The sequence below is a fragment of the Dermochelys coriacea genome, chromosome 11, assembly GCF_009764565.3.
Source record: "Dermochelys coriacea isolate rDerCor1 chromosome 11, rDerCor1.pri.v4, whole genome shotgun sequence".
NCBI lineage: Eukaryota > Metazoa > Chordata > Testudines > Dermochelyidae > Dermochelys > Dermochelys coriacea.
The window spans coordinates 2,136,978-2,161,185 of record NC_050078.2 but is presented as its reverse complement, the minus strand read 5'-3'; the positions used below and the strand labels follow the sequence as shown (position 1 = coordinate 2,161,185).

Sequence of the window (24,208 nt, the reverse complement as noted above, 5' to 3'; positions counted from 1 at the left end):
GAGACCTCACCTAGAATACTGTGTGCAGTTCTGGTCTCCCATGTTTAAAAAGGATGAATTCAAACTGGAGCAGGTACAGAGAAGGGCTACTAGGATGATCCGAGGAATGGAAAACTTGTCATATGAAAGGAGACTTAAGGAGCTTGGCTTGTTTAGCCTAACTAAAAGAAGGTTGAGGGGAGATATGGTTGCTCTCTATAAATATATCAGAGGGATAAATATAGGAGAGGGAGAGGAATTATTTAAGCTCAGCACCAATGTGGACACAAGAACAAATGGGTATAAACTGGCCACCAGGAAGTTTAGACTTGAAATTAGACGAAGGTTTCTAACCATCAGAGGAGTGAAGTTTTGGAATAGCCTTCCAAGGGAAGCAGTGGGGGCAAAAGATTTATCCGGTTTTAAGATTCTACTCGATAAGTTTATGGAGGAGATGGTATGATGGGATAATGGGATTTTGGTAAGTAATTGATCTTTAAATATTTAGGGTAAATAGGACTAATCCCCTGAGATGGGATATTAGATGGGTGGGATCTGAGTTACCCAGGAAAGAATTTTCTGTAGTATCTGGCTGGTGAATCTTGCCCATATGCTCAGGGTTTAGCTGATCGCCATATTTGGGGTCGGGAAGGAATTTTCCTCCAGGGCAGATTGAAAGAGGCCCTGGAGGTTTTTCGCCTTCCTCTGTAGCATGGGGCATGGGTGACTTGAGGGAGGCTTCTCTGCTCCTTGAAGTCTTTAAACCAATTGTCCTGATTTGAGGACTTCAATAGCTCAGACCTAGGAGAGGTTTTTCGTAGGAGTGGGTGGGTGAGATTCTGTGGCCTGCGCTGTGCAGGAGGTCGGACTAGATGGTCAGAATGGTCCCTTCTGACCTTAGTATCTATGAATCTATGAAAACATTGAAGGTGTTATGTAAATCCAGTAACTATACCAAAGAGCAGTTCTACTCGGTAGCTCTCTAAAAATGGTCTTCAGGGGCCCTGTATGTGTCTCACCTTGAATCCAGATCCAACTTGCTCAGTTCACGAGTGTTTCTTTCTGACTCACAGCCCTGCCCGCTTACCTGGGAGCTGAGAGGCAAGCTGGCCTGTTCAGCAATAATGATTCCACTCCCAGTTAATCGTTCTGCAGCTGATTTGTGAGCCAGAGAGGAACCCAGCTCCCACACCTGACTTTGGTGGCTTGGCAGGGCTGATGGCCGTGACAGCCCACGGAACAGAGCAATGGAAGATGAGGCTGCCCTTGAGATTTTAGGGGACCTGGTGGTAGCAATACCCGGCTCTGTTTCAGATGCGGCGTGAATGCTAACCACCAGCTCTGCTAACGGGGGAGCAGCAATAGAAGGGGTGGGGGGGAAGAATCTCCAGAGCAGGGCTGGCCTGTTCCTGGCAGCTGCTACTTCTGCAGGAAGAGCCTAGGACATGGATTGTTGATAGTCTGGTTTTCAGTTTGCTTTCAAACCCATTGCTTGACTTTGTTGGCAGACGCTGCTCTTGTGATGCTGCTCCCCAGTTCTTACCTCCCCTGGTGTCAGTTAGCACGACCTGTGTTATGCCGTCAGGTGAGACCTGTTCAGATGCAAACTTTGCTCGCTCTCTCCTCTTGGAGGTGATGGCATTTCCCGTCGCACTTCTGTTTGTTCCGTGGCAATGACTGAGGATAGCCGTACAATCCTAGCTGTTAAGAGATGGGAAGTTCTCAGATCAGCCAGCCGGTTCCCTGGGGCCCAGCGGTGGTGCAAAGCTTTGTCCAGTCTAGCTTGCTTTGTAACAGCTTTAGTGAGTGCTTTGAGGTTAGCTGGCTCGAGAACGGTGTAGCTTTGAATGGGGAAGCAAGTACCTAAAATCTCCAGCTACTGAAGAATTCTCCTCTGAGAGTTGGTCCCTGTCTGTCCTGTGCCTTGCCAGTGGCCCCGTGAATTCTTTATTTCCTGTTCTCGGAGTTAACTTACTCTGTTATCTCTGCATGGTTTGCTTTTCCTTCCTTCCCATCTCTGACCATGCGTGTTCTCTGTGAGTTTGTCCAGACGGGGAAGCTGACCGCTAGAACTCTAATGGTATAATTTATACTGCTAACGCTATGCTGTATAACTGCTTGTGGGGAGTATTAGAGAGACAAGGCGGGGGAGGTAATATCTTTTATTGAACCAACTTCTGGTGGAGAGAGAGACACGGAAGAATGCTTTCATCAACTGAGCGACCGCCTCTTGGGTAGGTGGATTACCTACATCTGCGGGGGAAGGCCTCTCATCAGGATAGCGTCTACACTGAAGTGCTGCAGCCATGCCACTGGAGAGGTTTAAGTGTAGACGTACCCTGAGCCAGGCATATCCTGGGTGGCGGGTTTCTTTCCTTGCTCCTTTTTACACCGTTTCTTCTCAGATTAATCTGATTTGTCCCCTGGAATAGTTCGGAATTTGAGTGTCTTTGCAGTCTGCGTGTGCCTGGGGAAGGAGAGCTGGAAGCAAATATTAAGTAATCTGTTTACCAGGAGTAACTCAATCCCAGCAGCTCATGGTGTCTTGGCTTCTCTCTTGGTCTTGCGCTAATCGATGTGAATGTCACAACAGGGAGGAATGTGTTTTGGGTGCAGACTAGGTGACACAATACTGCGCAACTTCATTCTGTGCAACAGGCTTGATTCTCTCTGCCAGGAGCAAATCTCCTCTATTCTACTTGTTTGCATTATTGACGGATCAGTATAGAACCATAAGGGCTCCAGGCCACAGTTTGTAAGAGGGCAGTGCTATCCACTGTGCCGTTTCCTAGTGCTGGTGCTGCAATGAACCCTGTGGGTGTCAAGGTTTGTGTGGGAGTGTTTGTTGTGATGCTGCGAACGCTAGTGAGCAGGATGGGAGGACAGGCAATACATAGGCCCATGTACCTTGTTCGTCTGTGGGGACCTGCAGATATTTCACAAGCTCTCGCTTATAGCTCTTCACAGCCGTGCACATGGTGCGCATAAAGAACAATGCACTGAAGTCCTGCCCTGAGCAGCGCTCGCACCCAGCACTTCAGGATGTGAGTGCAGCAAGCTTCCTTTTCTCTCCAGCGCACAGAGCTGGGGAGAGTCCAGACATGTCATGCTTCTAAATCCTTGGGTTAGTGGGAACTAAGTATAGTCCAGATAATGAGCCATAGGTGGATTCTCTGGATGCTTTCCTTGGGTATGGCTACATTGCAGCCAGGAGCTTGCATCATAGCACAGGCAGACGGACGCATTAGCTTTGTTCCAGGCACTGTGCTGGACGTGGCAACGGAGCCGGGGTAGTGTGGGGGGCAGCTCAAGCTATGACTCAAGTATGTGCCCGGGGGGCCAGGTGGGTTTGTACTCGGGTGACTAGCCCGGGCTGCTGCCCTGGCTACGCTGCTACTTTCAGTACCTCCATGTATCACTGATGAGAACCATGCTCCCAGCTGCTATGTAGACACCCCCTTAGTGAGTAGTGCTGGGGAAGGGTGCCACCTTGACATCCACAGCTAAAGACAGCAGGGCACAGCCTCTGTCTTGGGCCTGACCCAGAGAGATCGCTTCTATTCAGTCCCTGTGGCCTGTACTGGTCCGTACCTCTCTGCAGAGCCTGCCGCTGACGTGAACAAAGACTCTAGGGAGACCACATCTCACCTAGTTCGGTCGCTGCTGTCCTGAGCGGGATTCAGACTAGGGCTATGAAATCCATTAACTCCTGTGAAAGTTCAGGTCTGCAGATGATCCCTGCTAGGTGCTCTGCTTGTCCGACTGAGTCCACTCATCTCTGGAGAGCTGTCTCCTCAACTGGACCTGATGGCCTTGAGTTTGCACGTGGCTCCTTTCTAAGGCAGAGAGCAGCCGTGCCCGTCACATCACCTGTTTATTTTGACATTGCCCCAGAATCTGACTCCACCAAGTTGCGTTGTATCTGGGTCCCAGCTCATTGCCAATATTCTGAGCTTTGAGGGCTCTTTACAGGGCAAATTCTGTTCCTGCTGCTCCAAAGGGAACTTGTGCTAAACTTAATACGCTTTCTGCCCGCCACCTTCCCAAGGATTCTAGTGTCCTTGTACATGAGTTCCTGCTAACAGTGTAGTACAGTTAAAAAGTGCAAGGCTTCTGAGTGATGAAAGGTAAACGAACGTTTGGGAATTAATTCAACCTGCTAATTCTGTTCTGTCTGGGTTTTTATTTCATCCACATCACTACAGTATCGGGGTGCTTTCCAGTCATGCGTTAAGCCATGTGACGAACATCTGTCCCATGTGTTCCCCCTCTCCCCAGATGTGCACAGGGGAGTGTGTTTGTTTGTTAGGGTTTCGTTTTACATCTGTGTTTAATGTAGACACTCCTGTGTTTATCTTAATGGAATCTCCTTTTGGTATGGCTGCCAATAAATGCGCCTTCCCAAAGGAATGGCCAGGTACAGTAGAAATGGTTACAAGTGGAGACAGGCCCCCCCCCCCAATGGTGAGATTGCTTAAAAATCATGAAATGTTGCAAGACTATGTATTGGGATCTTATTTAGTCTTCTGGTTTCCGGGGGCTTGTCTACACTGAAAATGCTGTGGCGGCACTGCTCTGCTGCTGTAGGGCGTCAGCATAGACACTTTCCAGAGTAGCAGCCGTGTTAGTCAGTATTCGCAAAAAGAAAAGGAGTACTTGTGGCACCTTAGAAACTAACAAATTTATTTGAGCAAAAGCTTTCATGAGCTACAGTTCACTTCATGGGATGAAGCATAGACATCGCCTACGCTGGCGGGAGGGGTTCTCCCATCGGCATGGGTAACCCACCGCCCCGAGAGGAGACAAATCCACCCCCCTGAGCAGCATGGTTAAGCTGATCCAAGTCCCCATGTAGACAGCACTAGGTCAACGGTCTGTCGACCGTTGGTAAACAGACCTTATTTTCTAATGTAGACCAGGCCTGAGCCTTCGGAGCACATTCAGGTGACACGTTCAGACTTTTCTCTGCAACCAGGAGGGTGAGAAACTTGAGAGTTCAGATTGTCACATAATCATGACTCCAGGAGCTGGGTCTTTAGGAGAAGCACCATGATCTCAAGACCTGCGCGCGTGAGTCAGGAACGCTGCAACTGTTGAATGCTGTAAACCTGACATTGTTCGAAGGGGTTTGGCTGTATTGTCTTGTCAGGCTTGGTGTGATGTCTCATCTGCTGACTCATTGAACTGTGGCTGTATTTTTTGGCAACTGGATGTGTTCTTTTGTAGCTGCTTGGGAAACTGCAAAGCAGCAGTGAAAAGGGACTCCCCTGTACTTGGCTAAGAAAGTAAAGGCTTTTGTGTGGACAGAGCTCTTTCAATGGCCTCACTGAGCTGTTCTTTGCTGCATCCACTTTTGTGTGAGAGACCAGCTGTTCTTTGACTTTGTGTCCAGTCTAGAGAGAGCTTCCATCTCTGAGAGTTCAGAACTAAGAACAGAGAATCTCTTGCCTGCTTCCTACCGCCCTGTATCTTCACCTCTGTCCTGGGAAACACTGTACTCTGGGTGAGTTTGTGTGGCTCTCATCTGAGCAAGCTGCAACAGCCAGTCCTTGAGTACTTGCTGCTTACAGAGGTAACGCACTGAATCGGCCTGTCTGCATGCATATGGCTGTGTGGAGACCCCGTGGTGCTGACTCGCGAGGGGAGCAGTCAAGCCACAGTCTGTGATCTATGTTTAGTTTTGACTTCAGCAATAGCATTTGATCTAAATTGCCGTTCTCATCAAAAGGATGGGTGGCAAACTCACTTTTCTATTTTGGGGGTAGCACCGCAAGTTGTACACACGCTTCTGTGGGTGGGGACGGTATAATCAGTCTGACATCCACGGTCTCTCGCTCCGTGATCTCTTTCTTAACAGTGGGGTAGGGTGTGTGTTGCTCATACCATGCTGAGGGTGACCCCTGAATTTCCCAACGAGTTTCCTGAGGTTCTCTCCCGCCCCCATCACCTGAAATTGAAGAGTGTATTAATATTTTGTAACCAGCCTTGCATGTGTAAGCCCTCAAAATAGACAGAGTTCCTCTCTTTCTGGTTGGATTTCTTTGGATCTGTCTCTGCCAAACTGGGGCTTCTGTAGCCTGTGTCCCAGGGGAGTACCGGGGTGGGGGGAGGGGATGAAGGTGGCATCAGCTGAGGTTTTAGCTAGCCTGTTTTGGGCATTGGGGTGAAGCTCAGGTCCCCACAGGTGGGTTTTAGCTAGTCTCCTCGTCAGTCCTACACCTGGCAGGGGGCTGAAATGTTTCTGTGGGTGTTCACTCCCTCTTGGGCATTTGCTTTGTAAACTGACATCAGGAACGTCCCCATCCTCCCGCTGAACTTCAGACGCTGCCTCTCACCCGAGTGCCCCCTGTGCCCCAGGAAGTGCTGTTCACTTCTCGCTGGGATGCCTAGGCACAGCCTCAGGAGGCACCATGGGCTCGCTCGGCAGCGCAGCCACTGATGGGCAGGGATGGCTGGAGTAAGCACAGCCCACCTACCCATCCCCTCTAACACTGTAGTACCATCCATTGAATCATAGAATCAGAGAATATCAGGGTTGGAAGGGACCTCAGGAGGTATCCACTGCAACCCCCTGCTCAAAGCAGGACCAATCCCCAACTAAATCATCCCAGCCATGGCTCTGTCAAGCATGCATGGAGCTCACCCTGCCTTGGTGCTGGGCGCTGGGCAGGGTGAGCATTGCCAGTGGTGCAGGCTGCAGCTGAAGGCTTTTGCTTACTGTGTCCTTGCTGCAGGCTGACAGGACCCTGGAGAAGATGCTGGTGATCCCGCCTGAGTCCCTGTTCTGAGTCAGCCCTTGCCTGGTGTGCTATGGCTCTACATGGCCTCTGCAGGACCGGAACACTATAGCATAGGCCTCAAAAGGGGAAGCAACTTCCAACTCCCCGTTCCAGCTGCAGAGAGATCCCCCGAGAGCCAGGCCTGGTTCCTTGCTCAGCAGCAGGTGAAGCCCATCTGGAAGTTAGGAAGAAAGCATGTAAATACTTTCCAGGATCACAGGCCAATCCACTCAGGGATCCCTCCCCAGCACGCCTGCTTCTTGTACCCAGCCTCGTTATGCAGCAGTCACCTGAGTGACCAGAGCCTGCCCCTCTCCCGGTCCCCGCCCCATCCCTTCCCGGACCTCACTGGGAGCACGTTGCTGTATCGGCGCTCTTACCTCAGACACAAGCCCTACCAACGGCTCGAGTCCATCTGCTTGCGGTCCAGTGCTTTGGAGAGCCAACAGCTTTCTTTCCCATCCAGAGGTCTTCAGGCTGACCTCGGCATGGCATCCTCGGCGGTGGAACCGTTCCCCCGGCCGAGTGCAGCTGGGGAGCAGCCTGGCTCAGGGGGGAAGAGCGCTCCTCTCAGCTCAGGTAAACGAGCGTCCAGCCAGTACAAGCCAGTGCTAAACAATAACTCCTTCCTACGGCCAAACAGTGCTTCCTACAGCCAAACAGTGCCTTTGCTGCAGTCACCGGAGAACAAGAAACTGAAGACCCCCCCTAGGTCTCCTGCAATATCTTGGTCCCATTGTGGGGGGAATGGGGACAGCTCCTCCATGAGCCTGGCGACCAGATCTGGGAAAGGCAACGCCACCCCTATGTCCCGCCTGTCTCCAGTTCAGCCCGGTGCGGCCCTCCGAGCCGAGCGAACCTCTTGGCACTTGGAGGACAGCGAGAGCCGGGTGCAGACTTTAAAAGCCAAGGAGCGAGAGATCCGGCTCACAGAGGCCGTGAGAAAACTGAGTGGGAAGGTTAACAGCTACAACAAATTCGGCCGCAGGATTGAGACCTCCTGCCTCATGAACACGGGCTTCCAGTACAACCTATTCAACAGGAACAGCTACTGGAAACAGCATCTCCTTACCCAGCTGAGCCCAAAAGAAACAGCCGCCCCCTTGAACTTGGAGTTGGGTAACCGGTGCCTAAGCAGTAACCTGAGCCTGGCTGGCCCCGACAGTGCCGCTGTCTGCACGAAGCGAATCAGTGTTCGCCTCTTAGCCTCCAATTCTGACTCTTCGGACCCCAGTGCGCCCTGTCGGACTGTGAACTTCCTGGCCCTGAGCAGTGGAGACCAGGTGGGGAAAAGTGATCCAGCCCGCCATGCCGACATCTCCGTGGTAGCAGCTCAGATGTCCACCATCCAGCTGAGCAAGGATGTGAAGTGGGAGCAGGCCACTCCCCTGAGAGACCCAGGGTGAGTACCATGGGAGAAGTCCCCCGTGATTTCTCCTTATCTGGGGCTGGGGGGTCAACTGGGCTGCCGTGGCCTTGGTGCCCCTCTGCAATTCTCGGCAGGCACAGCTCATGTTGGGCTCCTGCATTCTCTGTGTTCTGAGAGCCGTTCCAGATTCCTACTTGGGCGTGTGGATGCTTATGGGAAGATGATTGCTTGAGAATGCAGGCAGGTTACCTAGGAGCACTGCTTCCATGTGCCACGATCCATTACAGCTGTCGAACTGAGAGAAGCCATGTGCCCCAGACGGGGAATCGGCCAGCATCCCCGGCTTCTGTCCCTGGTTCTGCCCCTAACTCCCTGTGTGACCTTGAATGAGTCTTTTCACCGCCCATCTGTGCCTCGGTTTCCCCATCTGTCAATTATATGGCCTCCTCTTTGGGAAGAGTTGTATGAGTACTAAGTAGGTATTACTGCTGCAGCATGGCATGAGGCAGCTGCCGGCTGGCTTAGCGTTTTTTTTTTTCAAGCGCTAATCCCCGTGTGCGGGAGCAGTTCCCTGACCTGTACTAATAACCCAATAGCCCTGTGGTGCAGACAGTTTGCTCAGGTTGGTCTCCTGTGCTAATAACAAACATTTAAACAGAGGTGACTGTTTAATTGGACCTGCTAAAAATGAAAGGGAAGTGCTCTGAGCTTTGGAGAACCTGTCTGTCTGCAGGGACGAATGGCATGTGAGCTGTCAGATATTGGATAAAGCTTTGTGACTAAATCCCGGATCAAAGGGACCTCGCTCCCTTTGCAGCTTCCCCTGTGATCTGTCTGTAATTATCTCGCTTCCCCAGTGATCTGCCAGGCTCACTGCACTTCCCGTGTGCGGCGGAAGTTCAGCCTCTGCAGTCAGGGCCTTTTGCCTGTCTTTGCTCCAATAAAGGGGTTCCTGTAGCGGTTTGCTCAGTTCTCAGGACAGTGGTGCTGCGACAGCTTGCTGAAGCATGTCTGAAAACCGAGCACATGTCTCTCAGCGCCAGCCTGGTTCTGAAGGGGCAGCGCTCACCCGTCCCTGGAAAAGCCCAGCCAGTTTCAGACGCAGCTCTGCCACTCAGGGGCTGCTCCTGCAGTTGCAAAGGATCCAGGTTTGTGTTTTCAGTGCAGCAGACCAAACCTTCCCTAGGGACTGAGCTGGCCTTATGTGAGCCTGGAGGTGACATGGGGGGCCCGGAAGGGAGGGGATTGAACCACAAGTGAGGAATGTGGGATAAGAGGGAAGATCCTTTCATGGATTGAGAACTGCTTAAAAGACAGGGAACAAAAGGTAGGAATAAAAGGTAAATTTTCAGAGTGGAGGGGGTAACTAGTGGTGTTCCCCAAGGGTCAGCCCTAGGACCTATCCTAGTCAATTTATTCATAACCTGGAGAAAGGGGTAAACAGTGAGGTGGCAAAGTTTGCAGATGATACTAAACTGCTCAAGATAGTTAAGACCAAAGCAGACTGTGAAGAACTTCAAAAAGGTCTCACAAAACTAAGTGATTGGGCAACAAAATGGCAAATGAAATTTAATGTGGATAAATGTAAAGTAATGCACATTGGAAAAAATAACCCCAACTATACATACAATATGATGGGGGCTAATTTAGCTACAACTAATCAGGAAAGAGATCTTGGAGTCATCGTGGATAGTTCTCTGAAGACGTCCACGCAGCATGCAGCGGCAGTCAAAAAAGCAAACGGGATATTAGGAATCATTAAAAAAGGGATAGAGAATAAGATGGAGAATATCTTATTGCCCTTATATAAATCCATGGTACAGCCATATCTTGAATAGTGCATACAGGTGTGGTCTCCTCATCTCAAAAAAGATATACTGGCATTAGAAAAGGTTCAGAGAAGGGCAACTAAAATGATGAGGGGTTTGGAATGGGTCCCATATGAGGAGAGATTAAAGAGGTTAGGACTTTTCAGTTTGGAAAAGAGGAGACTAAGGGAGGATATGATAGAAGACTATAAAATCATGAGTGGTGTGGAGAAAGTGAATAAGGAAAAGTTATTTATTTGTTCCCATAATATAAGAACTAGGGGCCACCAAATGAAATAAATGGGTAGCAGGTTTAAAACAAATAAAAGGAAGTTCTTCACTCAGCGCACAGTCAACCTGTGGAACTCCTTGCCTGAGGAGGTTGTGAAGGCTAGGATTATAACAGGGTATAAAAGAGAACTGGATAAATTCATGGAGGTTAAGTCCATGTTAGTTATGGACATGGCTATTAACCAGGATGGGTAAGGAATGGTGTCCCTAGCCTCTGTTTGTCAGAGGGTGGAGATGGATGGCAGGAGAGAGATCACTTGATCATTACCTATTAGATTCACTCCCTCTGGGGCACCCGGCACTGGCCACTGTGTGCAGACAGGACACTGCGCTGGATGGACCTTTGGTCTGACCCAGTATGGCCATTCTTATGCTCTTATGGAGAGGAACATGCAGCGAAGATCTCCCAGAGCAAGGTCATGGTACCCAGCAGCCCTTGAGATTCAGGGGAAGGGGCTCTGTTTCCAAGTGAGAGGATGCCAGGAGACCATGCAGAGCAGGAAGGGATTTGAATGGTTGTGGGGGAAGAGGTGGAATTGAGTTGCATCTCCAGAGTGCTGGGGCTAGAAAGAAGGGCAATAAATAATCCCAGGTGTCTTCCCCCATGGCGTGCTTGGGTGTCATGGCCCACAGTTAGCAAAAGGAGTTCCCAGTGTGTCATGCAAAACAGGTTTTAAAAGCCTGTTGCCCTCCAGCATAACCAGGGTACAAGTGTGACGAGTTGCCCCCCTTTAAGGTGTTACCTGATGTACTAAGATACCACTGAGCCCACCTGTTCTGCCAGCATGGGCCCCCTTTAACCTGTCTTGCTGAGCCAGGCTCTTAAGCCTCCTCTAGCACACACACAGGCTGGGCCACACACCCTGCTGCGGAAAGACAGACACTGAGATCAGCTCTGGGAAGACTCAGCTTAAGGGACTTGCCCCAGCGCTCAGGTGCACACCTCCCTTGGAGTGCAGACCCAAAGGTATAATGTCTTGCCTATATAGAAAAATCTGCACAGCGCAAACTCTTAAAAATTCGCGCTCTCCCTCAATGTGAAGAGAGATGTGCACAAATTCTTCCCCCCCCCCCGCCTCTCCCCAGTTAGAAATTGCACAACTGGGTTTAACAATAAACAAAACAAATGTATTAACTATAAAAGGCAGACTTTAAGTGATTATAAGAGATAGCAAATGGAAGAAAGCAGATTACTAAGCAAATAAAACAACATGCAAACTAAACTTTATTCACAAAGAAACAGATTACAAAATGTTATTTCTCACCCTAAATGTTGAATTAGGCAAATGGCAGAGTCTTGAAAGCCAGCAGCACTGGCCTGCAGCTTGGAACTTCAGGTGCCTTCACTCACAAGCTGGATGTCCTCCCTGTCTGGGCTCAGCTCTTCTCCTCCCAGTTCAGTTCTTGTTTCCAGGTGTTTCCCAGTGTCTCTTTGGGCGGGGAGACAGAGGAGAACCATGATGATGTCACTCCCCTGCCTTATATAGCTCTTGTGTATGGAGGGAACTGTTTGTCTCCCAGTGGCAAAACACCAGCATACCAAGGGGTGGGTCCAGTACCAGGTGACTCAGTCCCATGTCTCTGCAGGGTCGTAGCAGCCATTACTCGCAGGCTGCATGGAGCATTCACAGGAAGACTGAACTCTTTCACAGTCCATTGTCTCTGCTAATGAGCCATCAGCCCTCTCTGGATTTTCCATTGTTGTACCTGAAGGGCTAGTTGTGGGTGTCACCCAGAATAGCACATTTGGAATATAGATACATGGTCAATATTCCTAACTTCAGATACAGAAATGATACAGGCACACAGATTGGATAACCACATTCAGTGAATCAGAACCTTGCCAATGAGATCTTACATGAGCCATCCGGCATAAAGTATATCTTTGTTATGCCATATTCATATCAGAACCATATTTCTAGGACGAATATGGGATGTAGCTTCACAAAAAGTACCTTGGCTCCCGAAATGTCTTGAAGTGCTGCCCTGTGTCTCCTCTCATCTGAGCCATGTAGGTGCCCTGGGGATCTCTGTAGCAAAGACAGACGGGCAGCCGTACAGCCCCAGGTGTCATGCTGTCGCCGCCCTGCCTTGGTGTAACGTATGTCAGTCCAGGAACGTGGGGGAGATACTTCTCGAGGGCCACTGAGATTCCGCCGTGGTGCGATGATGGAGACAAGCCACGCGTGCCGCTGAATGGATGGACTTTACTCTCTGTTGAATTCCTTGTGTTCTAGGGGGGCCGTCGACCTGCCCCTGCTCGACCCTGGGGAGCCTGAAGCTGATGCAGAAGAAGAGCTTCCTGATGGCTTGGAAGATGGCTGCAGTCAGGATGAGGAGGAAGAGGAGGGTTAGTGCAGCTGTCCCAAGGAGAGTTGGGGGCTGTGTGTGTGCGTGTGACTGGGGATCAATGAGCAGCTCTCCTCGCTTTCCAAACAAGCCAGCTGAGGATGCTTGGCTGGGATGTGGAGAGCTGGGTGTGAGTGAGGCCGTTGGCCATGGCTCCTCAGGAATGTTTGACCCAGGTGTGATGGATTCTCCCCCCACCATCACCACCACTGGAACTGGGGTACCCCCTCTGTTTCACCAGCTGGGGCTCTCTCTCACCCCGTGATGCTGTGACAGGCTGCGGTCCCCTCCAGGAGTTGTGCTCACACAAGCAGGGACGTACCCAGCTGGAGGTACATGAAGGCTTCTCCTCAGCCACTCAAGAACTGCCAATAGAGTGAAGCTGCAGCCAGAAAACCCACAGCTCCCTAGCCTAGGACCCCGGAACTGTACTGTTCTGCCCTGGTCAAAAGCCTGACCAGTGTCTGAGTTATTACCCATCCCGCCACTTCTCCAAAGAAAGTGGACGTGCCCCAACTCTGGTTCCTGGCTTGAGATTTTTCCCCAAGCACTTCACTTGAACCGCATGGCTTTTGGTAAAATATAAAACCTGTTTATTAACTAAAGAAAGAGAGCTAATAAGGGATTGTAAGGGGTAGCAAACAGATCAAAGCAGATTACCTAGCAAATACACAAAACCACAATCTAAGCCTAATATACTAAATAGGGTTTGAATTAAGCAGCTTCTCACCCAGTCAGATAGATAAAAATCCACCAGTGTTTCATATGTAGGCAGGCTTCCTTCTTTCCAGTCTGGGACCAGCACTTCCCCCAGTTCCATCTTTGTTCCTCAGGTGTTTCCAGGTGGGTGTGGGGAGGGGATTGAGGCCCCATGGTGATGTCACTTCTCCCTTTTATAGCTTATTCCATATGGCGGGAACCCCTTTATTTAAAGCCAAGCTGCCAGCCCATTTTGTGGAAAAATACAGGTACCAAAATGGAGTTATCAAGTGAGGCTAAGGCTTTCCATGGCCCATTGTCTTTGCTGATGAACCGTTAACTTTGGATAGTCCATTCACAATGTGCTGGCTAGGCTGAATGTAACCCCCCTTGTGGGTGTTACCCAGGAGCAAACACCTAAATACATGCACATACTCAGTATTCATAACTTCAGATACAAAAATGATGCATGCATTCAAATAGGATAATCATATTCAGCAAACCATAACTTTTCCATTGACACTTTACATGACATAGGTTGTACAAGATCTATCCGAATCCTATCACTATGGTGAATATGGGTGCAGGATGTCACACCAGTATCTGGGATTCTCTGGCCCAGAATTAGAACTGGTTTTTGCCTGGTTGTAGTTGCAGGGCCCTGTGGGGCATTGAACAGGGATCATTTGAAACCCCTGTGCGTATCCCACCTGGCCAGTTTCCTTTGATCGCTTGGGCGCTGTGAAGAGCATTGGTGGCCCTTGGGTTTCAGACTCTTTCCCTCATCTCCAACAATATCCCCAGTCCTTTCTAATTTAGTCTCTCCTCCTCCTGCAGGCGAGTCAGACAGCTCCTCCGTCACAGGCTTATCGCCCAACGGCTCTGTGGCTCTAATTTCCAGGTTAGTTGCTCTAAACGGGGTCCTACAGCAGAGTGGTTGGTGTCTCAGGCAGGCGCTTGGCCCCATGGCAGAGGGAAGCCATTTTGGTTTATGATACAGAGTACGTGTAGTGACCGGCTTTCAAACTGAAGTCAGCTGATTGGAGACGTTCTATCCCCAATACGGACCAGTCCGCAAATACTTTTAATGAGAAACAACCTTTCGCTAGCTGCAGGGTAAAGCACCTGTCTTCAGTTCACTCCCATCCCTTCGTTACTCTTGGGCACAGGTTGGGATTTGCCCTAGCTGGACTTAGTTGCAGCTCTCTGACAGCTGCCTGGCCTCTGGCAAAGGAGCTGGGCTTGCCAGGCACCTCGCTCCAGTGTCTAGGGGACCAGTCTGAATGTCACAAATGGCTGACGTGCCTGGCCCTGCTTGGCCCCTGGGCTCTGCAGCAGGGAGCGACTAGGCCATAGAGACAGCGTGTTCCTCTAAGCCCTCGGAAATGGCCCCCTGGCAGGAAGAGGGGCGCTTGCTCTGACACCGCCCGTGCGGCTAACCTGGGCCTCGCGCTCCAGGGCTGTCAGTGGGATGCCTTCCACCATCACTAAACTCACTCAGGAAATGGAGCACAGGAAAGCTGCTGGAGTCGGTTGCAGCAGGTGTCCCCGAGTGAGGGGTGAAAACTCCTGATAGGAGGGACAGCCATGCCCTGCGAGAGCGTAACGTCCCTGCGGTTGGCGGATTGGGAGGGCTGGCTTTGTCCCGGCCTGGCAGCTATACAGGGGCAGATCTAGGGAGTGCAGATCACTTTGGGGCAGCTTCCCCCTCCAGTCAGGACAATGGAGTTCCACCTGACCCTTCCCTTTCTATCAGCCAGGCTTCCTTGCTGCCCTGGAGCAGAAACTGCTCAGCCTCTCCCCGACCGGCCTCAGGGCCTTAGATCCCTTCCTGGTGCTGGTTGCGTCACGGAATCTCTGAGCCCATGGGGGTGAATTGCAGGGAGCTGGTATTGAGAGAGGCTGCCGGGGAGCTGTACCGGGGGATGCCCGTTTCTCTGGACCTGTTGTCAGTGCCTCGTCCCTTGTCTCAAAACAGCCCAGCCTCCTGACCCTCCCTCCCTTATTTTCCAGGAATTGTATTGAGTGTTTGACCCAGCCGCTTGAGGCCCAAGAGCGAATCCTCAAACCAGCTCTCATATGCAGTTTATTCCCCACCGTGCCTCCAACCATCTACTTCAGTACTCGGGACGAGAAAGGTGAACTGGGTTTGAGCACCTCTGTGTGCCGAGAGCAGAAAAGGACAGGGAGGAGCCATGAGCACGGGCCGGGGGTGGAAGGAACCGGAAGTAGTGGAGGGCTGGAGTGAACGGTGGCACAGTAAAGCCAGTTGGGTGCTCCCTTCTCATCCTGGGATAAAAGAACAAGTAACCCCATCTGTGAAATTAAAGGAACAAACTAAAATGACCACCTCCACAGATTCATTCTTAAAGCTGGTTGAACTCCCTGCCCCCATGTTGTTGAGGCAAACAGTTATGCAGGGTTAAAATACCCAAAGGGGTTAGAAATGGTTGTGGCTAAGGTTGGAGAGGGGGAGTCTTCCGTGCCTCGGGACAGCAGCTGATCACGAGATGGTGCCAAGAATACAGCTCTCCCCCTTTGCAGAGTTAATTTCATTCCAGGCGTTCTTGCTCCTTTCTCTGAAGATCTGACTGTTCCAGCTTCCAGAAGCTGCTGATCCAGACAACTGGCTGGTCAGTGCTGGGATCTCAGTCCCTAGAGTTTCAGAGTAGCAGCCGTGTTAGTCTGTATTCGCAAAAAGAAAAGGAGTACTTGTGGCACCTTAGAGACTAACAAATTTATTAGAGCATAAGCTTTCGTGAGCTACAGCTCACTTCACCTAGAGTGTTAGCCAATGGGAAGAGAGCAGATGTTAGACGTACTCGTGGGCAGAGCTCCGGGGTAACTGGCAGCCCATCCCCTGCTTGGAAGGGTCCACGTGCTGGAGCGGGCTTAAGAACATGGAGAAGCTGTCTGCAGCCTTCCCAGCGTGGGAAAACAAGGGGCATTTTGCTCCGAGGGTCTCCGGCACAAGAGGGATTGGTCCGTTTGACGGAAGGGATCGAGCCCTGCTGGGTGATGCTCTCCCTGCTCCATTCCCTTCAGTTATCACCCTCCAGTCCTTGCCCTCCTCTAATAACTTTACCTGCTTGAGCTTTCTGTGGTCTGAGCTGCGTATAGAGCTCTCCTTCACCTTTCCTCCCAGGCTGTCAATCAGCTAGCCCCGATTCACCCCTCAGGGTAAGCTTGTAAAGGCATCTGGGTTCCTTCAGGATAGAAGGGGCTACAGAAAGGTGAGCTCTTGTTTTCCCCTCATCCCTGACGTTTGCAATCACTTCCTTCCCTGCCAGTGGAGAAGCTCCCCTGGGAGCAGAGGAAGCTGCTGCGATGGAAGATGAGCACCGTCACCCCCAACATCGTGAAGCAAACCATCGGCAGGTCCCACTTCAAAGTCAGCAAGAGTAAGTCGGCTGAGTTGGCAGGCACTGAGGCTGTGGGGCCGTGGTGAGCTCCTTCTCCCAGCCTGGAGGGGAAGGCGTCTCATCCCTCCCGCGTCTCATCCTGCTGCCCACAAAGGGGGAAACCAAGGGCAGTTCTGCTCTGGGCCTGTGTTCCTTTTCGCTGCTGGAGACTAGAATTTGGTTAGGTGGCAGGAGAATACACGTAATGGTCTCGGCCTAGCCCCTCAGCCACGTCACCCACGCCGCGAAGGTCTTTGCAGAGGATGGCTTCGCTAGCTGTTTCTGCTTGACATGCCCAGGGCTGGGATAGGTGGTTGCGAGTCCTCCCGCGTCTCCTAGCTCAGCGGTTCATTTCCTCTGCGTGCTGGGGAAGGGGAAGCAGTCGCGTCTGGTTAGATGGGTGTAACTCATGAACACGGAGCTCCCGCTGACGTGCAAGTCTGAAATGAGGGGGCAGGGAGAAGCCATCTTAGATCATTCAGCCCATCTTTTCCCCTACAGTGTGTCCTGCCAGGCTTTGACCAATCTGGCCGCGGGGCTCCTACTTATGTCAGGACACCTGTCCTCAGCCCAGTGCATAGGGAGTATAACAAGATGCCAGCAAAGAGGCTCTGTAGTGTAGTAGAGAGGAAACCAAGAAGTCCTGTATTCTCCCACTGCCTCCCATTCGCTTTGGGCAAGGCACTAACCTCCCTGCCTCAGTTTCTCCATCGGTAAAAAGGGATCTGGTTAGTTGTCTGCCTCCCCAAGTTGCTGTGGGAATTAATTCACTAATGTATGTATGGTGCTTTGAAGATGAGGTGCAGTCTGTCCGCTCAGAGCAGGATGTTCTGCACCAGTGATAGCTTCACAGGGAAACCAGCCACCTAGAAAAGCTGGAGCCTAGCCAACATGGTTGGCTTGGCAGAGCCGGCGGGGTGTCAGTAGCATGCATGCCTGCTTCCTGCTGGCACTGTCTAGGCCCCTCATGCCTGCCCCTCGGGGGTGAGTTGGGGAGAATGATCGCGCATTCTTGTTTAAGATGAAATCTGGGCAGGTGGTGAATTTGGTCCCCAATTTTGTCTCATCTCCTCCAGAAAACAGTGACTGGTTGGGCTGCTGGGGCCATCACATGAAGTCACCTGGCTTCCGAGCCATCAAGGAGCATCAGAAGGTTTGAAAGCGTCGGGGCTCAGTGCATGCGATGCCTCTGGCCGAGCTGCACGCGCTTCCTTGGATACTCATTGCTACGGGCCGAGGAACTCGGCCAGGGTGGTACCCTTATGGTGTGCAGTATCAAGACCACTTCTCCAAAACTCCTGCAGTAATATGTGCTTCTCTTCCTGGTAGAGGAGAAGTGAACCCTGACAGACCTAACGCAGCCAGGAGCTCCCTCTGTAACAGCTATGCTCTAAGATCCTTGCAACTGATGCTAGTCAAAGGGTAGTGGAGGAAGATGCGGGTGGGGTGTGTGTTTGAGGGGAGGGTAGAGCAAGGGGGACCCGTTTTACTATGTGCCATGCTCATCTAGTCTGATCTTTGTTGGGTGAAATCTCCAAACTCATCGGTCTTGTGGCTGAATCCAGGATTTGAACCCAGGGCTGCAGAGTTGCCTGTCTCCTGCGCTGACCCTCCGCCCCCTTTGACACCAAGCCCCTCTATTCACATTGGCTCTGGGCTGTGTTTGCAATGAGGCTTGTGGGGTTCTAGCTTCTGTGTGGTGAGCCTGAGTTGGATCCAGATACCACCCTGGTGCAGACTGGACAAATACAGAAAGATAAGGGGAGCTAAGAACGTGGATAAATGTCTGCCAAGGATGCTGTTCTGGGTTTCTGCTGGCTTGTTTGCCATATATGCACGTAATGCTTTGCCCCATAGACATGCACATCACCAGGAGAGGCCTAGTTCAAGTAGATACAGTATTTTTAGGCTTTGAAGTGTTAGCCATAAAGTGGCATGAGAGGCTAGTTCATGCTGTCCTTGCTTGGGGGGCGGGGGGGCTTGAAGGAGAGGGAGGGAGGGTGGGTATCCCATGCCTAGGGGAGGTGTGGAGAGGGAAGGCAGGGATGTGGCCGCAGAAGGGCACCTCTTTACTGCTGTTTGTTTGGCTCTCTCCCAGTTAAACCACTTCCCTGGCTCATTTCAAATCGGGAGGAAGGATCGTCTGTGGCGCAACCTGTCAAAGATGCAGGCTCGTTTTGGCAAGAAGGAGTTTAACTTCTTCCCCCAGTCCTTCATCCTGCCCCAGGACATCAGGCTGCTGAGGAAGGCCTGGGAGGAGAGTGGTAGCCGCCAGAAGTGGATCGTAAAACCAGTAAGAACCAAGCGGGGCCAAGTGACTTACCCTGCTGCCGCTACAGCCAGATAAACTGATGGCCTCTGGTGTGTTTTCCAGCCGGCGTCGGCCAGGGGCATTGGGATCCAGGTCATCCACAAATGGAGCCAGCTGCCCAAGAGGAGACCGCTGCTGGTGCAGAGGTGAGTTGAACCTTTCCAAGTGTCCTTTGCTAAGAGCAGGTTGCAAACAAACACTCCCATGGAATTCTGCGCCAAAACATTAACAGTTCTGCGCACAAATTTTTCAAATTCTGCATATTTTATTTGTCAAAATAACACCCTATAATCAAGCCAGTTTTAGTTATTTTGGTAATTTCAAACTTGTCGGCACAATACAGATGACAAAGATTCAGGAAATTTTTTTGACAACTAGATTCCTTACTAGGCTTATTAATACAGAACTCTGAGTAATAATTCATTAAAACTACATACAGAACTGTATTTCATGCCCCCCCCCCCTCAGGGAAGGAGCCTGGGAGTGAACCTGAAGGGCTGTTGGGGGGTGGGTGGGAGGAGTATGGAACAGGTTTTTTTAGGGAAGGGGACCCTGGCTGACCCCTAGCCTCTCCTTCAGTGAGGCACATCTGCCCCAGCTCAATGCTGGCACCCCACTAGCTCCTGAGCCTGTGGCCCAGTCTGCCCCCGCACTAGCCCTTCTGAACCCCAGTCTGTGTCCCTCTAGCAGCCCCATGTGCATCACTCTATATGTTCTCTCCCCATCCTGGCTCCGCAGGCAGGACTCTGTGAGGAACTCGGCCAGCTGCTGGCTGTTACTGCCGGTCAGCCAGCTGCTATCTTCTCATGTCTTGCTTACAACACTCCTGCTGATACAAGCGAACACCATTCTGGGATGTTTTGCAACAGTGTTACACTGTTGACTCATATTTAGCTTGTGGTCAACTATGACCCCCAGACCCTTTTCCTCAGTGTCCTTCCTAGGCAGTCATTGCCCATTTTGTATATGTGCATCTGATTGCTCCTTCCTAAGTGGAGTACTTTGCATTTGTCTTTATTGAATTTCATCCTATTTACTTCAGACCATTTCTCCAGTTTGTCCAGATCATTTTGAATTTTAATCCTATCCTCCAAAGCACTTGCAACCCCTCCCTGCTTGGTATCATCCGCAAACTTTATAAGTGTACTCTCTATGCCATTATCTAAATCATTGATGAAGATATTGAACAGAACCGGACCCAGAACTGATCCCTGCGGGACCCCACTCATTATGCCCTTCCAGCCTGACTGTGAACCACTGATAACTACTCTCTGGGAATGGTTTTCGAACCAGTTATACACCCACTTTATAGTAGCTCCGTCAAGGTTGCATTTCCCTAGTTTGTTTATGAGAAGGTCATGCAAGACAGTATCAAAAGCTTTACTAAAGTCAAGATAAACCATATCTACCGCTTCATCAACAAGCTTTGTTACCCTGTCAAAAAAAGCTATCAGGTTGGTCTGACATGGTTTGTTCTTGACAAATCCATGCTGATTCTTACTTATCTCCTTATTATCTTCTAGATGTTTGCAAATTGATTGTTTTATTATTTGCTCCATTATCTTTCTGGGTACAGAAGTCTGTAATTCCCTGGGCTGTCCTTATTTCCCTTTTTGTAGATGGGCACTAGATTTTCCCTTTTCCAATCTTGTGGAGTCTCTCCTGTCTTCCATGACTTTTCAAAGATAATCACTAATGGCTCCGACATCTCCTCAGTCATTGTCTTGAGTATTCCAGGATGCATTTCATCAGGGCTTGGTGACTTGAAGACATATAACTTATCTAAGTAATTTTTAACTTGTTCTTTCCCTATGTTAGCCTCTAATCCTACATCATTTTCATCGGCATTCACTACTTTAGACGTCCAATCGCCACCAACCTTCTTGATGAAAACCGAAACACAGAAGTCATTAAGCACCTCTGCCATTTCCACAATTTCTGTTATTTTCTTCCCCCCCTCATTGAGTAACGGGCCTACCCTGCCCTTGGTTGTGTTCTGGCTTCTAATGTATTTGTAGAATGTTTTCTTGTTACTCTTTGTCTCTAGCTAGTTTGATCTCGTTTTGTGCCTTGGCCTTTCTAATTTTGTCCCTGCATACTTGTGTTGTTTGTTTATATTCATCCTTTATAATTTCATGTAGTTTACACTTTTTGTAGGACTCTCTTTTTGATTTTTAGATCATTGAAGATCTCCTGGTTAAGCCAGGGTGGTCTCTTGCTATACTTCCTATCTTTTCTATATAGCTCAGGAAACCTTTATTCCTACTGAAGAATTAACATAACTGTTGGACGCTTTGTGCTCCTGTTGATCATTCAGTGGCTCTGTCATGTAGTTAGAGAACAGGGCCGCAGGGACATTATTCTCTTTGCAGATCTTCTTCCCGAAACATACTTGGAGGAAACCTTCCTCTGTGTGAAACAGTTTGTGGCAAACACTGAAATAATTTCTTCCAGCACCAACCTCAGATAATCTGCCAGGCAGAATCTCCCACTTCAGCTCTCCCCCTGTGAAATACAGATCTGTTGTAGTGTAGTCCTGGTGGCTTTCTGCTCCAGCCAGCAAAGCTGTGAATTCTGTAGGCAAATCACTCAGAAACTTCCCCGCGAGGCTGAAATGGAACTGACCGGGAAAACAGAAATTTGTTCCAATGAAAACTTCCATGGTTTTGAAAAATTTTCCATCCCAATTTGGGATGAAAATTCAAAAATGTGAAATTTTTGAAGGAAGGGATTGCCAGAAAAATCCAGGAGAACCAAAAACAGAATCCTTCAGCTGGCTGGCTGCCTGCCCGCCCGGAAGGACCTGGTCAATTTCACTGTCACCCCTTGGCAGAAATTGAAATTAACAAGAACCTTCCAGATGGAGAGCCATGGTTTCAGTTTTTTCTAATGGAAGATCAAAATGTTACAGCAAAATTGAAATTTTCCCCCTGGAAAATTTTGATTTTTGCAAAAAGGGCATTTCTGATGGGAAATTCCCCACCAGCTTTCCTCCCCAAACTGAGCCGGGAGTTTGCAGCCCGCTCTGTGTCGGAGGCAGCCCTTTGCTACGTTCACCAACTTACAAGTGTGAAAAACGTCTCCTTCCCTAAGCTCTTATCTCCTAAATGCCTTGTGCAACCTCCCTGCTGCCCTCCTCCATTAGTAAGAAAGCTCATGCAGAGTGGATTTGTTTTAAGGCAGATTGGTTCAAAACAGGGCTCAGAATGGAAACCATAGGACTGCTGTAGGGTCTCCATTGTGGAAAGCTCAGTTGAATTGCATTATTTGGGCAGTGATTCTCGGTGCTGTGCCCACCAGCTGCTGGTGCCAGGCCTTCTCCCAGCACCAAGATGCTGCATCTCCTGCAGCAATGATCAGGGAAGGCTCCCTCCTGTATCATAGAGTTTATCCCACTCACCTGGCTCTCTTGTTCTTTGCAGATACTTGCACAAGCCCTACCTCATTGGTGGGAGCAAGTTTGACCTGAGGATTTATGTTTACGTCACTTGCTACGATCCCCTCAGGATCTACTTGTTCAAAGATGGATTAGTGCGCTTTGCCAGCTGCAAGTAGGTCCCCAGGGGGAGCACTGACTGCAGGGGGGTGGCTGTGGTGGGCTCCGCAGGCGGGAGCCTCTCGACACACCATGCTTACAGTGTGTTAGCCGCTCCCCTAGCGGGACGCAGCTTGTGTTGATAGGTTCGATTCTGGGAGAGGGATGCTGGCTGCCCCACGTGCAGCAAAGAGATCACAACTGCGGGTGCTTGGGGCCATCGGAGACGATGTTCTCCTGTGCCCCTGGTGCTGAGCCCCCGTGGGCAGTGGGCAGAAGGGCCGTTAGTGTGCCCTCCTGGGAGGGAGGCAGAAAGGTTGTGTTGGAGCTGGCATTGGAATGGAGTTCGTGCCGCCAGCCCCGCGCCTATCGGCAGTACCTGGCTCAGTATCCGATTGGCTGTCGGTTGTCCTTCTCCCCGGCCCAGATATTCATCCTCCATGAAGAGCCTCAGCAACAAGTTCATGCACCTGACCAACTACAGCGTGAACAAGAAGAACGCGGAGTACAAATCCAACTCGGACGAGACTGCTTGTCAAGGGCACAAATGGTAGGAGCTGGGAGGCAGCACCTGGCATTGACAGAGACCAGGGCAAGGGCAGCTCCCTTTTGCTGCACTCTGGTTCATATTGTCGGCGGTATTGTGCTGCTAGTAGCACTTATATCCTGCTTCTGTGCACGGAGCTCAGAGCGCTTTACCAGGGTGCAGCAGCAGCATCCCTGTTTTAGGTGGGGAAACTGAGGCAGGGAGTGGGCAAGCTGGCTGCCCAAGGTTGGTGGGGAGGGTCACTGGTGGAGCTGGGAATAGAACCCGGGTCTCCTGAGTCCGGCTCGGGGCTTGGTTCCCTAGATTACGTGTCACACGACTTGCTAAAAGACACCTGCCCCGCTGAGTGACGCAATACTGTGCTGCTGGTCCAGGGCTTTTATCTTTCAGTTCCGCTCTGCAGAGTCTCTCAGAATGGCCCCATTGACACCATGTTTGGGTTGCAGTTTATGTATAAAAACATCTTTCTCACTGCCACCCCGACTAACTCTCCCTGGAATCTGAGGCTCATGCTGGGTTCTGTATGGCTCGTGAATCATCCCCATAGAAGAGATTCTGCCAGTCGTTTTCTGCCTAATTGACATCGGTGCAACCCTGCTGTCTTCAGACTCTGTCTCCATTCACCTCTCCACTCCCAGCTTCCACAATTTGGGGTACAGATGTAGAACAGAGCATTTGGGGGAGTGGGTGTATTTCTGGGGGCAGAATTTGGCTGTGCCATTGGAACTTGCTTAACAATTCTGATGCACGAGGCTCCAGCCCCTCCCTTCCCCAGTCGCTGTGCCAGCTCTGCCGGGCTAATGGGGATCCAGGCCCCCTCCCGTCACTGCTGGGTCTGCCGGGCCCAGAGGAGCAGTGATGACACGTTTGTCTGTTACGTTGCCACCGCTGCCTGACTGCACAGGGAGCAGCACTGGGGAGATCTTTCTAATCCCTTCCGAGCGAGGCTGCATCCCAAAATGGGGGGAGGGGTTGTTCTGCCTGTGTGTGTTCTCCGATGTGTCCATTGGCTGCTCTCCCCCACCATACAGCAGTGCCCCCCCAGTGACGAGTTCCCAGGATGCCAGGCTGTTCCTGTCTGGGTACAGGCACTGGGGTCCGAGGCCCTTGGGAGTATTACAGATAAATGGTGCATGATGC

General features: G+C 50.7%; 1 protein-coding gene across 8 annotated transcripts in view; it reads left to right on the top strand.

Moving 5' to 3' along the window:
• Positions 1–24,208, top strand: part of TTLL4 (tubulin tyrosine ligase like 4) — a 58,480-nt gene that overhangs the window by 20,559 nt on the left and 13,713 nt on the right. For 4 of the 8 annotated variants that reach the window (XM_043504791.1, XM_043504789.1, XM_038422347.2 and 1 more), the window contains exons 2-11: positions 6,714–8,160; positions 12,464–12,576; positions 14,112–14,175; positions 15,288–15,412; positions 16,565–16,675; positions 17,752–17,828; positions 18,774–18,968; positions 19,050–19,132; positions 22,409–22,537; positions 22,949–23,071. In XM_043504791.1, coding sequence (XP_043360726.1) covers positions 6,800–8,160; positions 12,464–12,576; positions 14,112–14,175; positions 15,288–15,412; positions 16,565–16,675; positions 17,752–17,828; positions 18,774–18,968; positions 19,050–19,132; positions 22,409–22,537; positions 22,949–23,071 — 2,381 coding nt within the window. In that variant the 5' untranslated portion in view covers positions 6,714–6,799. Of the gene's footprint in view, positions 1–5,371; positions 5,483–6,713; positions 8,161–12,463; positions 12,577–14,111; positions 14,176–15,287; positions 15,413–16,564; positions 16,676–17,751; positions 17,829–18,773; positions 18,969–19,049; positions 19,133–22,408; positions 22,538–22,948; positions 23,072–24,208 lie in introns of those variants that run through there. The other 4 variants (XM_043504787.1, XM_043504786.1, XM_043504785.1 and 1 more) reach the window with 3 other exon arrangements.